We start from the raw sequence: 16167 nt of genomic DNA on the forward strand, positions 1-16167 counted from the left end.
ACATTTTTAATTTTCAAATTGTGTTTTGGAGTTTATTTTACGTGCATAAGTTTTAGCTATTTAATAAATGAAATATAGATTGCGATTAAACTATGCAATGCCAAAATAATTCTAACAACCCCGATGAGAATTGTTTGGGTTTGATGAACGATTCCTTACTGCAGGACTACAAAACTTCGCTAACTAGGTAATATTTCTTAATTTGTTTGGTATACTTAAAGTTAAATATTATTAAATACACTAATAATTATACTTCTACAATAGCTCTTCAAATTTAATTTCAAACACAATACTGAAAGATGTAGTCTTCAATAACTTTTCGAAAAACGACAAAGTTCTCGATTGTATACTGGATTCAGCAAACTCGCTCACTCAAACCAATCAAGAAAATAGTTGCGCTACCTGGAGGAGTTCCTTAAGGTATGTAGGTACTTAATGATTAACAATAATGTTAATAATCTTTAGGAGTTTGTAAGATAGTGTCTGATATTTATTTTTATCATTTTAGTACCTTCAATGATCCAGTCACGTTATTCGAAAAATCGTTATCCGCCTGTAAAAAATGTGACAAACAGAAATATTCAGGCTTGCAGCATTTTATTAAAAACGAATGCAAATGTAAAAACACAGCTGGAAACACACAAACTGAAAACTTTTCTATTAAACCACAATTATCAGACAATTCTAGTCAAGAGAAGTCTGGTGATGAACAGAAATTATCTAAACCTAAATTTAATAGATTAAGATCAAAACGACCCGTTAATACTACTTCAATAGACTCATATCCAGATTTTGATGATGTACGCAAAGCTAAAGTAGAAAATAATTTAACAATTGAAGAGGAAGAGGATAAAGCTCATAAACAGCAGGTTGCTAAAATAACATTTAAAACAGCTAAAGAGCAGCTGTTATCATCTAACCCTGCGGCAAAAAGGACATTAGGTGCTTCGAGGAAGGCTCAAGCTAAATTTGTGTCACCTATGCTGGGAGCTCAGTAAGAATTCATTTTATTTTATTTATTTATATTTATTTGAAGTTTTTGTGTAAATACTTTCTTGGTGTGGCTGAAATGCTGTTTTTTTTTTATTATTGCAAATTAAATACTGTTTTTGGCATACTTGTCTATCTGTGTACATATTCATTAAGAATACTCTTTTTTTCCTTTTCAGAGATAAACAAGAATCAAATGAACCAACAATAACTGATGAGAGATTGAAACACATTGATCCTAAAATGATAGAATTGATTGAAAGTGAAATTATTGATAAGGGAACTCCTATAGGTAAATTATAATGCAGTAACATATTTTATTTACCACATAAAACTTATTTTTAGTGCTGAGATTTATGAGATTTTTTTGTTTTGTAGGTATAAATATAAATCTCGAAGAATTATATTCTATAGTGTATTTGTAACTTACTGAATTCTCCTGTATTTAAAAGAATGAAACTTGAAAGCTTTAGTTTAGAGGTATTTTTGGTTTTGTAAGACTTACATAGTTGAATAAAAATAAAATAATTTTCCAGGTTGGGAAGATATAGCAGGTTTGCAAATGGCCAAATCAGTGATACAAGAAGCGGTAGTGTGGCCGTTGCTTCGACCGGACATCTTTACTGGTTTGAGACGACCACCCAAAGGCATTCTACTATTTGGTCCTCCAGGAACTGGCAAGACATTAATTGGTAATATTATTAGTAAACTAATATTTTTTAATCAAATTAATTAAATTTTTAGTTTTAAAATATTGGTATGCTTTATTAATTAAAAATTTTAAGACTAGAGTCTAGAAAAAACAACTACTTATACTGATAAAAAATCATATTTTATTTATTCTCTTCAATATATATAAGAGGAGGCAACAGAGCAGACGCGTCACCTGATGGAAAGTGGTACTTTAGTTCCTCGTAATTAAATATGCTGCATTATTACTGCGCGCGATATAGGCATCTTTTTTATTGTTTTGATCAGCAGAAACGCGCGTCATATTATATTAGTTGAGAGCTAGTTATATAAGTATTCCTAATTATTCCTTTAAAAATTAAAATACATTTTTCAGGTAAATGTGTAGCAGCGCAGTGTCGAGCGACGTTCTTTAGTATATCGGCATCGTCACTAACTTCCAAATGGATAGGTGACGGTGAGAAAATGGTGCGAGCGTTGTTCGCTGTTGCCAGGTGTCACCAACCTGCGGTAATCTTTTGATTAATAAATAAATTTAAAAAAAAATATCGTTTTTGTAAAAATTTATGGTAAAAATTTTTCTCACAAATTTTATATTTTTTCCTAATACAAAGCTTTAAATAACAACTACAAAGTAATGGTTTTTCATTGTGTTTAAATATCAAATTCCTAAAAGGTTTAAAGATTTTTTTTCTTTGTGTTTACGGAACTTATTGTAAAGAAGGTTTTAAGTAACAAGTATGTTCTCAAACACATTAAGAACACATTTATACAATTTACAGGTAATATTTATAGACGAAATCGATTCGCTTTTGACACAGCGAAGCGATAGCGAACACGAAGCGACGCGCAGAATCAAAACGGAATTTCTAGTTCAATTTGATGGTGCAGCTACTGGTAAATAATATTAAGTTAAATTAAATAAAGAATTATGATGCAAGTTTACTGAAATAAGTATATAGGTACCTATAAAAATTATTTATTTAAAAAGGTGAAGAAGATCGCCTACTAATAGTGGGCGCCACAAATCGTCCGCAAGAATTAGACGAAGCCGCGCGGCGAAGGCTTGTTAAGCGACTCTACATACCTCTGCCTGATGTTGAGGTAACATAGTAATGTAGTTTTATTAGCAAAAAAGTGCTTTTTCCCCGTTCTTGCAAGATTTCATTGCAGCTTTGCTTGCATTCGAGCCTTCCTTGATAAAAGATTATCCAACACAGAAATAAGTTTTCTATTCAAATCAGTAGTTCCTATCGTCAAATACTGTTAATTTTAAGATCTTAAATCAATTAAAAATGCTAAAAAGCATTTATTCCACAGGCACGTCAACAAATAATATCCAACCTGCTACAAACAGAGAACAACGATCTAACTGCCTCCGACATGGAAGAAATAGCAAAACTAACAGACGGCTATTCCGGTGCTGACATGAAGTCGCTCTGTTCTGAAGCCGCTATGGGACCGATACGGGCTGTGCCACTGTCGCAAATTATCAGTATTGACAGGAATAAGGTAGGTTTAGATTTTTTTTTTAATAAGAGGGTAGTTTGATTTTGAAGTAAAACTTTAAACGCGTTTTGAGTAAAATTTCAAGGTCGCGTCATGGCAATACCGTCAAGTCATAGAGTAAGGCGACGATCTTGGTATCTTTGAATCTTGCCAAAGAAGTTTCACTTCTGACACGTTCAAACACGCTCTTTTATATTTTATTTATTTAAATGCTATTACACATTTTTTACAGTAGGCACTAAAATAAATTAATATTAATGTAAGAATATTGATTATTTGACTATCGTAATTTTCTGTTCATTGGAGGTCCGTCCAGTAAATGCTCAAGATTTTAAAGCTGCTCTACAACGCGTGCGACCCAGTGTATCGCAGGACGATTTGGGACAGTATGTGAAGTGGGACCAAACTTATGGACAGGGCTTTTAAGTGTTTTGTAATAAATTATTATATAATATGAAAAATTTGTTTCATTTTTTTTATATCCAAAAACCCAAACTAAGTAATTTATTTCATGGGAATCAGTGAACTCTAAATCAGTTAATGATCACACTATCACATAGCAACGCGGTATGGCCTTTGAAATGATCTGTTTGTATTATGATCAACAAGAGCTTTCACAAAACTGCTATTGGTTGAGTTAATGTTGCCAATCTTTGTAAATCAGCCTTTGCAAGTTGCAACATTAAGCAAAACTGTCACTGCCATTCCTGACTTTTGTCTTTTGACATTGTTTTGACAGTCGACTGTCGATAACATGTCAAAACAAACCGCGGAATCGTACAAATCATGAAAATATATGAAATTATCCTGTTTTTATGTGATTTATATGAACTAAAATTACACTGTATCAGACGAATTGAAGAATTACATCACAGAATGAAATAACAATATACAACATAGAATACAATTACTCCTAGCGGATGATATACAATAATAAGAATCTATGTAAGTCATTGACTAAGTTGACCAACAATAAATTATTTGTAAATAAAAAAGGCGCGTATTATTTCTCATTATATTATTTGAATAGATTCAAAGAGAAAATGGATCCAGAAAACAGGGTAGTTGTTTTAATTGATATGGATTGCTTTTATTGTCAAGTCGAAGAAAAATTAAATCCAGATTTGAAAGGAAAACCAATAGCTGTTGTGCAATACAATCCTTGGAAAGGAGGCGGGTAAGAAAACTGAATATCAGTTACAATACAATATAAAACAAATATTTCTGTAGTGTGTGTTATAAGTGAAAAGTGAAGTTACTTGCTTTAAAACCTTGTCCATTTGTACTTACATATTATTATTTAATAGTGAATACACCAATTAATATTAAAGAATCAAGTGTATCTGACTTATTTTAATAAGAATTGTTTATTATAATATTTTCCCAGCAGAAGTAAGTTTTGTATGTTTAATATAGGATCATAGCTGTAAATTATGTAGCGAGAGCAATGGGAGTCTCCAGACACATGAGAGGTGATGAAGCCAAGGAAAAGTGTCCAGAAATACAGCTGCCTTCTGTTCCTTGCCAGAGAGGAAAGGCAGACATCACAAAGTAAGTTTAATAGTTAAAAAAACAGATTTGAATTATTAACTATCTAATACTAAAGAGGATGTGTTTATAAACAACATAAACTACATTATTGCATAACATTTTTGAAATATTGATTCCTATATTTTTTTGGTAATTAAACATTGTTTATATAGATACAGAGACGCAGGCAAGGATGTAGCTAAGGTTCTTCAAAGGTTTACTACTTTACTAGAAAGAGCATCCATTGATGAAGCTTATTTGGATATAACAGCACCTGTAAGTTTTTTTCTAATTCTATATAACTAATTATGATGTAGTGACAAAAACATTTTTTAAATCATTACAAAGGTTTGCTTTATTTTTGAGTCTTGACTTGGAAAGGAGGCATCAAGGCTCTTAAATAAAATTAAAATGCCATACCCTATATACCATGCATGCCATACCCAACCAAGGGAACATGTTTAAACTAATTATCTATTCCAGGTACAAGAAAGACTCAAAACACTAAACATAAACACAATAACAAGTAGCATGATGCCCAATACCTTTGCACTAGGCTACGAAACTATACACGACTTTGTGTCGGACATACACAACTATGGAGGTGAATGTATGGAGTTCGATCTTGAACACGCCAGCCGCCTGCTGGTTGGTGCGGTTATCGTGAGCGAGATTAGAGCTGCCGTGTTTGAAGAGACTGGTAAGAACCATTTCAAACGATGAGATAATATAACTACGTATGGAGGAGACACCACAAACAAAATCTGTGCACCATTTTTTTGCTCTAACTAAGTTTTAAAAATTATTATCTAGTTAGGTACTTACTGATAAAAGTTATTCCTTTGCACTTTTCCGTATTATTTGTGCAGTATCGTAACACACATGAAGACACATTTGATGCGTTTCACATTAAAACAAATAAAAAATGAGCGTGCAGTTACGCCATATGGCGTATGTTGAACGGAACATAAGTGATGTAGGCGGTGTCGTCTCCATATGTATATCTCGATGTTTCAAACTAGCATATTTTCACAATATACAGATACAGCCAATAGGTAGATCGAAATGGCTCAAGCACACAAGCAAGCGTGTTTACGAGAATCGTAAGGGCATTGTGATAATTCTGTTTGAAGATTCCCTACTGGTTGTATCTGTATATAGTGGTATTTTTCTGCGCGTGTGCGGCCGTTTTAACATACGCTCTTAAAGGCGCGCTACATCAACTTCAAAAACCGGACTCGCTATAACTCAGGCCCCGGAATCACAGACACAATAGAAAATCTATTGTGTCGTGGACCGATCGGGCCATTCGGGACTCAATGGGTTAACGGGCATATTTCGGCTTGTTCGCTCCAACCGGTGGTGTTGATATGTATATGATACTTTGTATACAAGCTTGGTGGATTGACGGAAGACGCAGGTTCGAATCCGGCTTCGTGATCGAACTTTTTCTATTCTTTAAAAATTTATAAGTATTAAAAGTTTAAACTTAGATTAATTTATTAATTTTATCATTCATATTTCAGGCTACCAATGTTCAGCTGGGATCGCACACAACAAAATTCTGGCGAAACTTGTTTGTGGAATGAACAAACCAAACAAACAGACAGTCTTACCCAAACACTCAATAAATTTGTTATACAAGTAACTATTATAGTTTTTTTTTTTTATAAAATTGTGTTAATGCCCAATTTATACACCTACAAATATCTATTTTTTTTTTTTTACTTTTAGAACACTATCAATAAAGAAAGTGAAGCACTTAGGTGGAAAATTTGGAGACATTGTCTGTGAAACATTAAAAATTAAACTCATGGCAGAACTTCAGAAGTATACAGAGAAGGAGCTGCAAACTAGATTTGATGAAAAAAATGGGTAATAATACATTTTTGAATCTTGGCACTAAAAATAATGTTATAATTTCCCTATAAGTTTGTATCACCTATAAGCTTTGAATGTTCAATATACAAAATAATAACTACTGTCTTCAATTATTTAATGCACACACATTCATTTTTTTTAAAGTTAAGTTAAGGATTAGGCAAGCATTTGGCCATCGCTTCGCCAAATGGAAACAAGCGTGGTCTAGGATGGAGCATGTTAGCCTAATAAGTGCCTATTCACATTTCTCTTTAATAAATCCAGCAAAAATTCATGTTCGATCTTTGCTATCAATCTTTAGTATGAACATAAAAATCTACAGGACAATAAATAAATGTTATTACATCTACCTCATTGTACGAAAAAAAATAACAAGTCTATTCATACTTTTCAGAACCTGGTTGTACAACATAGCTCGCGGCATCGATCTCGAGCCAGTGCAAGCGAGATTCAACCCAAAGAGCATTGGATGCTGCAAGCAATTCCGCGGTAAATCCGCACTAACCACCTTAGAAAATTTGAAGAAATGGCTCAAAGATCTTGGAGACGAAATCGAGGATAGATTAGAGAAAGATGCAGTGGAAAATAACAGGTGTCCAAAGCAAATGGTGGTTAGTTTTTCTACACAAATGCCAGATGGAAGGGATACCAGCAGTTCCAGGTCATATAATTTTGGTTCAGAGGACGATCTGTGTGGGGAACTGTTCTCTGCTAAAGCACTAGAATTGTTGTTGGATAGCGCGGAAGGTTGTAAGCCTAAAGGTGAGTATGGTTTTGGAGCTTAGTATTTCTCTTTAGCTCTGATTTAAAAAAAATATGTTTAACCTTTCAATCAACACGTTTTTTTTTCTAAGTAAAAGAAAGCACCATACTCGTTATTTTGACATTTAATTTACTTTTCTTGGAATAAATGGACATTATATAACACAAGTTTTAAACATAAACAAAGTAATTATATTATATAGATAAAAAAAAAACAGAATTTGAAATTCTTACGAAACTAAAACCCATATGCAATTCTTATTTTCAGATGATGAAGCAAACAGAAAGTTAAAAGCTCCCATAAAATTTCTGGGTATCAGCGTGGGAAAGTTTGAGGATAATGACTATAAGAAAACCAAGAAAATAAAAGATTACTTCAGCGCGGGCACTTCTAAAGGAACAAGTGAGGTTAAAGAGAATATAAAACCAATTGAATCCACAACTGAGAAAACAACAAACGATAAAAACACAGGCGGAAAAGAATACATCATAAAGAAATTCTTTCAACAAGAAGATAAATTGAAGACCAATAAAGAACTTACAAATACCGAGAAACCAATACTGGAGTCCAGTTTGGATAAACAAGAATCCTTTTTCGCGAAGTTCTTAAATGGTAGTAAAGAGGCAGACGTAAAAAATAAAATCGATCGAGCAAATACACCAGTTTGTAAGGTCGTTACTTGTGGAAATGAAACTAGTAACGATACAGATTACTCTGGATCCACAATTGATGACGAAATAAATAAAAGTGCCGCGATGTTTGAAGACGATCCGGAAGAAGTTGATAGAGTCAGTAATATGAGAAAATTACTTAACAGCACGATTGTACAAAATGTAGAGACGAGAGACAGTTTTCATGATAATGAAAATCAAAATGACAAGCATGAAAATGTTCCGGAAAATAATATAGAGACGATACAATGTTCTGAATGTGGAAAAAGTATAACATTAGATATGTTCGATACACACGCTGATTACCATCTCGCTCTAAAGCTAAGAAATGAAGAGAGACAACAATTCCGGAAAGAAAAGGAGAGAATGAATCCTATTGATAAAACTAAAAAGCAAGATGAGAAAACAAAGAAGCAAGACATTCCTAAAATTGAAGTCAAATCTATAGCTAATTTCTTTGTCAAAGTAGATGATAGTGTACCAAGCAAAATGTGTTCTGAATGTGGTAGGAAAGTGCCGGTAGAGAAATTCGCGGAGCATTTAGATTTTCATGAAGCACAGAAACTAAGTAGAGAAATAAATAGGCCAGTAGCTAGTACGAATAGTAGAGAATTAATGGCGCCAGTTCTGAATAATAGACCAGAAACAAGTTCAGCTAAGAGAAAAAGAAAATCAACATCGCCAGTGAAGAAACCGAAAGTGCCGTGTAAATCAATAGATTTGTTTTTTAGGCAGTGATATTTGTAGTATATTTATGTGTAAAAGAGGCCATGTGAATCAATAATGTTTTAAGGTTGTAGGTAATATATGAATTTTCGAATATGAATTTTATATATGTATTTGTAAAACAAAGTGAATAATAAACCGATGGATTTTTTATTCTTGTCTTTTTTATTATCTTTGTACTACAAATTATTTCGTTATAATTTACCTCCATAGAATAATGATATAAATCTCGTATTAATTTACCTTTTTAGATATTGGCACTTCAGAGCAAGTTGATTTACCTCTATCTTCAATCTCAGTACAGAATAAATTAACTAGGTAATTAGTACTTATACAAGATGCGGACAATAGATTTTATTTTCTTTACCGGCTGAGTGGCAAAGGCCTAAACCCTTTTTAAATTTATGAAGCTCAACCGAAGGGCGAAGAATCGGTTTATAGGCATTCACTAAATTGAAAGTTTCAACAAATCACTGGGCACTAGTGGCATCAGCCATAGTTCAAACTTTATACCACTAATCTACTATGCATAAATAGTAACTGCGCCTGGCGGTGCTTTGCCTGCTCTCTGACTTAAGACCTATATTACTTGCTCTGTGCTTTAAATTACAGTCCAAAATTGGTTGCAGCAGTATACATTTCAGTTGCAACGGTTTATGAGCGCTGGGCAAAAGTGGAGGGGATGTTTCTCGCGCACAAAAATGTGTATGCCCAGATTATTTTTTATTTAACTATATTACATAAAGCCCTACGTACAGTGCGTATCAAAACTAATCGCTTATTTTGTATAGTTAAATATGTTATGTACTTATTTCAATCAGATTAGAATTCAAGTTACTTTATTTCGATGCCACGATGCCGCGACGTGTTGCAGGATGCTGCAGCATGACGCGGCACGCCGCGGGATGCGGTGGCATGACGTGTCTTGCTGTTTCATTCCAAGGGATGCCGCGGCGCGCCATTGCATCCCGCGAGGCGTATGCGTCACTTTGGGGTCGAGTAATTATGATTACTAGCTAGTTGAAATAAGGTTGAAACTTATGCAGCATTAGCGCGGAGCAAAACTGATGGATGCCAGAGTGGCTGGGCTTTTAGCAGGATGCTACGGCATGCCACTGAATGCCGCGGGATGCTCTGCCGTGCCGGCAGTGGGCGCCGGCCCTAACGTTCATAACATTGTGTGAAATATTCTCATTGTAGATGTGAAAGAAATAAATGCTAGACTTCCTAAGTGCAGGTCCACACTGCGAGCCTAGCGCGGTTGCGACGGCGGGCGCGAAATATCAAACGTATGAAACGCGCCTTTGCGTCCACATTAAAATGACTATGGCGGAAGCCTAGTGCGACGGTAATGAGCGAGCCAGCGCGCGTAGTTTTCAAACTCTCCAATCCGCGCGTTCTGGCCACACTACGGGCCTAGTCAGCAAGCGACCCAATGCGCGGACGGCGGGGGTATCAAACCAGTTCGGTCTTGTCGCTCGATTTCTTATATTATATCCTTTATTGTTTTTCGTAAAATAGCGGTAAATACTTAATTGTTGAAGTGAAACTTCTTTATTTATAAGTGCGATTCAATCTAAAACACTTATATACACCACAGTAATTTTGTAGGGTATAATCTCAATTCTTCATATAAGATTCACCCGTTATTCCTCTGTTTTATTTATTTCGTGTACAACTTCTATAATGATCTCATCTCAAAATCGGACTGTCCAGTAAAAATAGCAAATCGTCCAAAGTTTGCAACACCCGAAAAACGTCGAACCGCTACTTGAGCTCGCGCGTCGGTGTGGCCACCGCGAGCGCCCGCTCGTCGCGCCCGCCTAGGCCGCCGCCACCGCGCATTCAGTGTGGACGCACACTAATACTTTTTCGTATTTATCAGCAGGATTATATATTTAAAACATTGACAGCTTGGTGTAAGGATATTTAATTCAATTATTTTGCGAGTTTTCAAATAAAATAGGTCCGTAGCACCATTCACTGTTTAATAACTTAATTTCTTAAAAAAAAAAAAATGAGATCTATAGCACAAATATTAACATAATACTATACAAGGCTATAGTCATTAATGAAAAACTACATCGGGTCAAAAATATCAGTAATAAATAAAACACTTTCATATAGTACAAAGTTTATTCCTCCGCACTAAATGCTGTAGATTTCATTCTGCACCTTCCTCCAGGCATCTAGGGGACCATGCTCGGGCCTGTACTTCACGTTGCAGCCGTCATTGGCGAAGCGACCCTCGTCACGGAGCCTCTCGAACTCCTCACGCTCGTACTTTGTGAAGCCCCACTTCTTGGATACATAGATCTGTGAACGAAATTGTACTCGTAAAATCGTTGTATGAAACAAAAGTAGCTCCTCAACTTAACCCATTGAGCCCCAAAGGGCCCGATTTTCTATTGTGTCTGTGATTCCGGGGCCTGAGTTATTAACTGGTAAGTATTCCATCACATGTAACATTACTGGGATGGGCACAGCCAAAAAAATACATGATTAATGAAAGTTATTTCTAGTCTTTTCTAATATTATTAGTAAATTACAAAGTACCTACATTTTTTATTTACCACACAATCCAAGAAATAATAAAACTAAGATGGAATCAGTATGACTATAACAGCTTAATTATGTATAATAACGGAAAAATATTCTACATTACATTTTTAGGGTCGTAATTTAAGTACATAACTCAATATTAGTTTGACATTTTGGTTACAAAAATTATTAAACACTAACTTATACTATCATGAGGCAACATACAAACCCACATCCTTCTTAATTCCGGTAACAACAACATATGTAGTTAAGATACCACAAGTTCCTTACCTTCTGACGACCAGGGAACTTGAACTTGGCACGCCTGAGCGCCTCAATGACCTGCGCCTTCCAGCGGTCGCTGGAGCGCACCGACATGATCGGCTGTCCGATGCGCACACGCGCGACTGTGCCTTGCGGCTTGCCGAACGCACCACGCATCCCAGTCTGGAGCCTGTGAATATGTTATAATGTAATTTCTAGTGAAGACAATTCTTACATCACTACATAGTATAAAACAAAGTCGCTTTCCCTGTCCCTATGTCCCTTTGTACGCTTAAATCTTTGAAACTACGCAACGGATTTTGATGCGGTTTTTTTTAATAGATAGAGTGATTCAAGAGGAAGGTTTATATGTATAATAAGATCCATTAAGTAGTGGAGAAGTACTGTTATTTTTGAGGTTTCTAATGTGATGTCGTAAAAAATTACATTTATTCCGCTTACATTGCAAACGCAGGCTGAACCCTACGAGTTTTATCAAAATAATGTACTAAGTATTATACACATTGAAAAGGTCTACAGAAAAGTCCGCGATGGTATATGTCTATCTCTTATGGATAACCCACAATAACATTTTTTTGTCATTTACTTTTTACGACAAATAATAGCTAATTTTCGAAGCGATTTTCACCAATACAGCATTAATCCTTAACCAATTAAATACCTTGAATACATTGTTCATTTAATATAGATCTATATGGCACTTTACACCGTATGATTTAAGTGAATATTTTCGAAGATATTACAGATTTAAAAATTGCGGGACGTAGCGTTTGCGGCGGTACCGGCCGGCCGGCCGCTATGTTTTTATATACAACGTTCACAGTTTTTCTGTAGTGTATTTAGTATCAGCATTGCACCCGTGCGAAGCCGGGGCGGGTCGCTAGTACATTATAAAATACTATTATAAAGGCGAAAGTTTGTAAGTATGGATGTATGGATGTTTGTTACTCTTTCACGTAAAAACTACTGAATTACAATGACATTTAGCACACGTATAGAGGGTAACTTGGATTAACACATAGGATAGGTTTTATCCCGGAAATCCCACGTGAATTGGAACTATGCGGGTTTTCCTTTGAAAATGCGGACGAAGCCGCGGGCGGAAATCTAGTTATAAAATATCTAGAAATGACGATTCTAAAGTACTTCTAGAAGTCTTCTTGAATAAATTACATTTAAGTTTGCAGTGCGGTTTTACCAAATTCAACTATTTATTCACTCAACTATAACTTGTTTAGAAAAAGAACTTTTGTATCCTCAGACAATATAGAAAAAAATTACTGTAAGCAAACAAAACCAAGTATTTCTATAGCTGATGTGTTATCCTGGTACATAATACATCAATGCCCAGTATCATGAAAATCTGTTAAGTAGTTTTCACGTGAATAACAAAGATTAACTAATTGTTTTTATATTTTACTAAAATTAATGGAATCACTTAGTATTGGTAAAAGTCTGCTACTTTTAGATTCCAAAAACTTCTGTATCACTTAATTAGTGAAATACGGCATACACAATTAATATAATATGATATTTATTTGGATTAAAATTTTCCCCATATCCTTTTATCACATTATTCATAAAGATAACATTTCAATAAATATTTTAGTACATGAAAATTAAAGAACTGAATCAACAAACATTACCAACCATCTGATGCAGTCAAGTAAAAATAAGTATTTTAAAGAGTAAGTTAATGTTATAATACACTGAAATAACTACAATGATTATTCCAATAAAAGTAAATACTTTACAAAACAGTAGGCGGGAAGAACAATACTTTGCCTATGGACAAGAAACATTGACCAAAACTATGTTTTTACCTGCCATTCATTTCATTTACTTCTAGAAATCAAGTTATATTCTTATCATTATCACGATTTATGATGAATCATTTAAATAATGGTGCAACATTTCATGACATTAAAATCATATTTCAACTGTGCACTTTTCATAAGTGCAATGATTCTTTTCATGATATGAAATTATAAAAAAAAAAGAATTTAAATTTCACTGTTACGTTACAGATGAATAAGGTCACATTATTCAATTAAATCTACCCCACATGCATATTTTACCACTTTACTGTGACTTGACTAGTAATAACATGAAAACAAACCTAAAAGCAGAGAATAGCAATTAAATTTGACTCACCTATCAGCTCCAGCGCACGATAACATTTTGTTGATGCGGATAACGTGGAAGGGATGCAGCCGGATGCGAATGTGGAACTGATCTTTACCGCAGTTCTTCACGAGGTACTTGTTGCAGCAAATACGGCCGGCTTCCAGAGCCTCCGAGCTGAGCTGCTCGTACTCATCGGACACTAAGTGCACGCATAGCGGGAAATCGTCCACCGCCGCCTTCTTCTTACCCAAGTCGAAGATACGGATCTTCGGGTCGGGGACACCACGACAGAACCGGGATTTTGGGTACGGTTTGTTTTTACAATACCGATAACTGAAATTAAATAGAAAAGCCGTTAATAAGTCACGCTTTCACCAAAATATAAGACGAAGAAGTAACATAACCAATGTTTACCATCTTGCTGGTCGGCGCCCCATTGTGCCCTGAAATATACAAATAAAAACACTTAGTATCACAGAATGTTACTACAATATTAATATGGATTAAAAATATTGAACTAATATTACGATTTCAATGGATAAATAAAATAACAACAATCCGCACCTTCACAGTGACACAGAGACGTCGAAAAAGAACTTTGGATAACTGTCAAAATTGTCAATTAAGTAGTAATGTTACCATTTAATGAAATATTTTATGTTTATGGTCAATCGAATTTTAGAGTTATTATTGTTAATATTTTAATAGTAAAAAATATGTACTGTATGTGTTTAATAAAAAATTATAATAATTATAATAATTATTAGGTTTAATAAAAAATATTTTTATTAAACGACTAACGTAACAAGAAAATTCTGGGATCATAGTAAAACAACACAACATAGTAAAACATCAGAATCAGTGGAAACAATGCATTTTCACATTTTCAACGTCTATACAATATTATACAAAGTAAGAATTGTATTTTTCGAACTGAGAATAAAACCAAAAGCTACTGAATCGATTAAAAAAGACTTTGAAAGCTATTATACATAAATCTTTACTGTCATACCGTGGTCATAATCTCTGAGCAACATTCAAAGTTTAGCCGTTCATGAGCCGTACAGTTTTGTGTGGGTTTTTGTAAATTTCGAACCATTTATGTTGCCAATTGCCATTTATAAATTACTTTACTTTATGGTTTGAACAAAGCTGTTTTTTGTCCCCGTTTTCCAATTACAGCACTAGAGCGCATTATGCGGCATAATGCTTAACGTTGAATGTTCCAACTACAGCAACGCTTCGCACAATCGAGCACTAGAAAAAGTAATGCGCGTGAATTGATGCGTGCAATCGATTTATCGTTAGTAATTATTAATTGTTGGAAAAAAATTTAAAGCTTTCGTTTCATTGTAGTTTTTTCGAAATAATCAAAGTTAATTCAAATTGTGTTAAAAAAATAAATATAAGTATGGATGAAGGTACAAACATTGAAAAAAATGTTAATGAAAAATCAAAATCCAAATTACTTAAAATAACCGTAAATATTTTTCAACAAATTATTATGTATACCACTTTATTTACACATTATTGAGGTTATTGCTAACTATGAATATTTTTTTTTCAACACTGAACTTAGCGCAACCTGCTGGTGCGTTTCACGTTCCAATTAAGCATTAGCATAATTCGGCATTGTGCGGCACTGAGTCGCATTATGCTCTTTAATTTTCTTTAAGTTTCCTATCTACTATATTATATTCCTATATATTATATTATTGCTTTTATTTTATTTATTATTTTATATTTTTTTTGTCATAATATGTACACTGCCACTGTCAGGATGTCAATGTGGTGTCCACTGAAAATCAGTGGAGAATCTAAAGGCCGCTGCATACGTGACGGGATTTTACCCGGACGGGACGTGACGGGAAGTTTTGGAAACATCGTTGCATACAAAATGTATCCAAATACGCATATGTCACGGGAACATCGACGGGACGGGAACGTGGACGGGAAAAATATCGTCGCCGACGATGTTTAGCACGTCCCGTCCCGCACGTGCCCCGTCCCGTCCGTGATTTCGCTACGTATGCACAGTCGCTCCGTTCGTGCCGGAGAGATTAGTAGTGACGCCTTCCAAGTATCGAAAATGGACGACGAAAAACTAATCGAATGTGTTCGCTCATATCCAGCGTTGTATAGTATAGCGAACCCACAATATTTAGATATTTAGATATTGTGGTATTCCTAACTATACTTAGTCCTTTTCACCTATGATGATTCCTGTGACACTTCATCGTGTTCTGAATTACGTAGGTATTTTATTTTTAAAATGCCAAAATAATTTTAGTGCATAATATTTTTGTTTTATGGCGGCATTATTACCAAAAATATAAAAATGAAACATCTTCACTACATAGTATATAAAACAAAGTCGCTTTCCCTGTCCCTATGTCCCTATGTCCCTATGTCCCTTTGTACGCTTAAATCTTTGAAACTACGCAACGGATTTTG

General features: G+C 34.6%; 4 protein-coding genes across 4 annotated transcripts in view; 3 read left to right on the plus strand and 1 right to left on the minus strand.

The window, feature by feature from the left end:
- Git (ARF GTPase-activating protein GIT1) overlaps positions 1–16167 on the plus strand; it is a 109881-nt gene that overhangs the window by 43751 nt on the left and 49963 nt on the right. The window lies entirely within an intron of this gene.
- On the plus strand, positions 35–3644 carry LOC149485608 (fidgetin-like protein 1). The gene is made up of 10 exons (XM_089698858.1): positions 35–187; positions 265–420; positions 509–994; positions 1170–1282; positions 1527–1682; positions 2057–2190; positions 2463–2577; positions 2672–2784; positions 3001–3192; positions 3496–3644. Exons 1-10 carry the CDS (start codon positions 93–95, stop codon positions 3613–3615), a joined length of 1680 nt encoding a protein of 559 aa, XP_089554984.1. The 5' UTR covers positions 35–92; the 3' UTR covers positions 3616–3644.
- PolH (DNA polymerase eta) lies at positions 3952–8831 on the plus strand. Its single transcript, XM_089698859.1, has 8 exons — positions 3952–4366; positions 4606–4740; positions 4893–4995; positions 5203–5419; positions 6246–6363; positions 6454–6594; positions 6995–7362; positions 7631–8831. Exons 1-8 carry the CDS (start codon positions 4110–4112, stop codon positions 8770–8772), a joined length of 2481 nt encoding a protein of 826 aa, XP_089554985.1. The 5' UTR covers positions 3952–4109; the 3' UTR covers positions 8773–8831.
- RpL10 (ribosomal protein L10) lies at positions 10878–14375 on the minus strand. The gene is made up of 5 exons (XM_089698860.1): positions 14278–14375; positions 14128–14156; positions 13741–14046; positions 11593–11755; positions 10878–11076 (listed from the first exon to the last, which is right to left on the minus strand). The coding sequence occupies exons 2-5, from the start codon at positions 14148–14150 to the stop codon at positions 10909–10911; spliced, it is 660 nt and encodes a 219-aa protein (XP_089554986.1). The 5' UTR covers positions 14151–14156; positions 14278–14375; the 3' UTR covers positions 10878–10908.

The sequence above is a fragment of the Colias philodice genome, chromosome 9 (assembly GCF_061535455.1).
Source record: "Colias philodice isolate Cphi_HAF_F1 chromosome 9, ilColPhil1 Martin Lab GWU primary, whole genome shotgun sequence".
Taxonomy (NCBI): domain Eukaryota; kingdom Metazoa; phylum Arthropoda; class Insecta; order Lepidoptera; family Pieridae; genus Colias; species Colias philodice.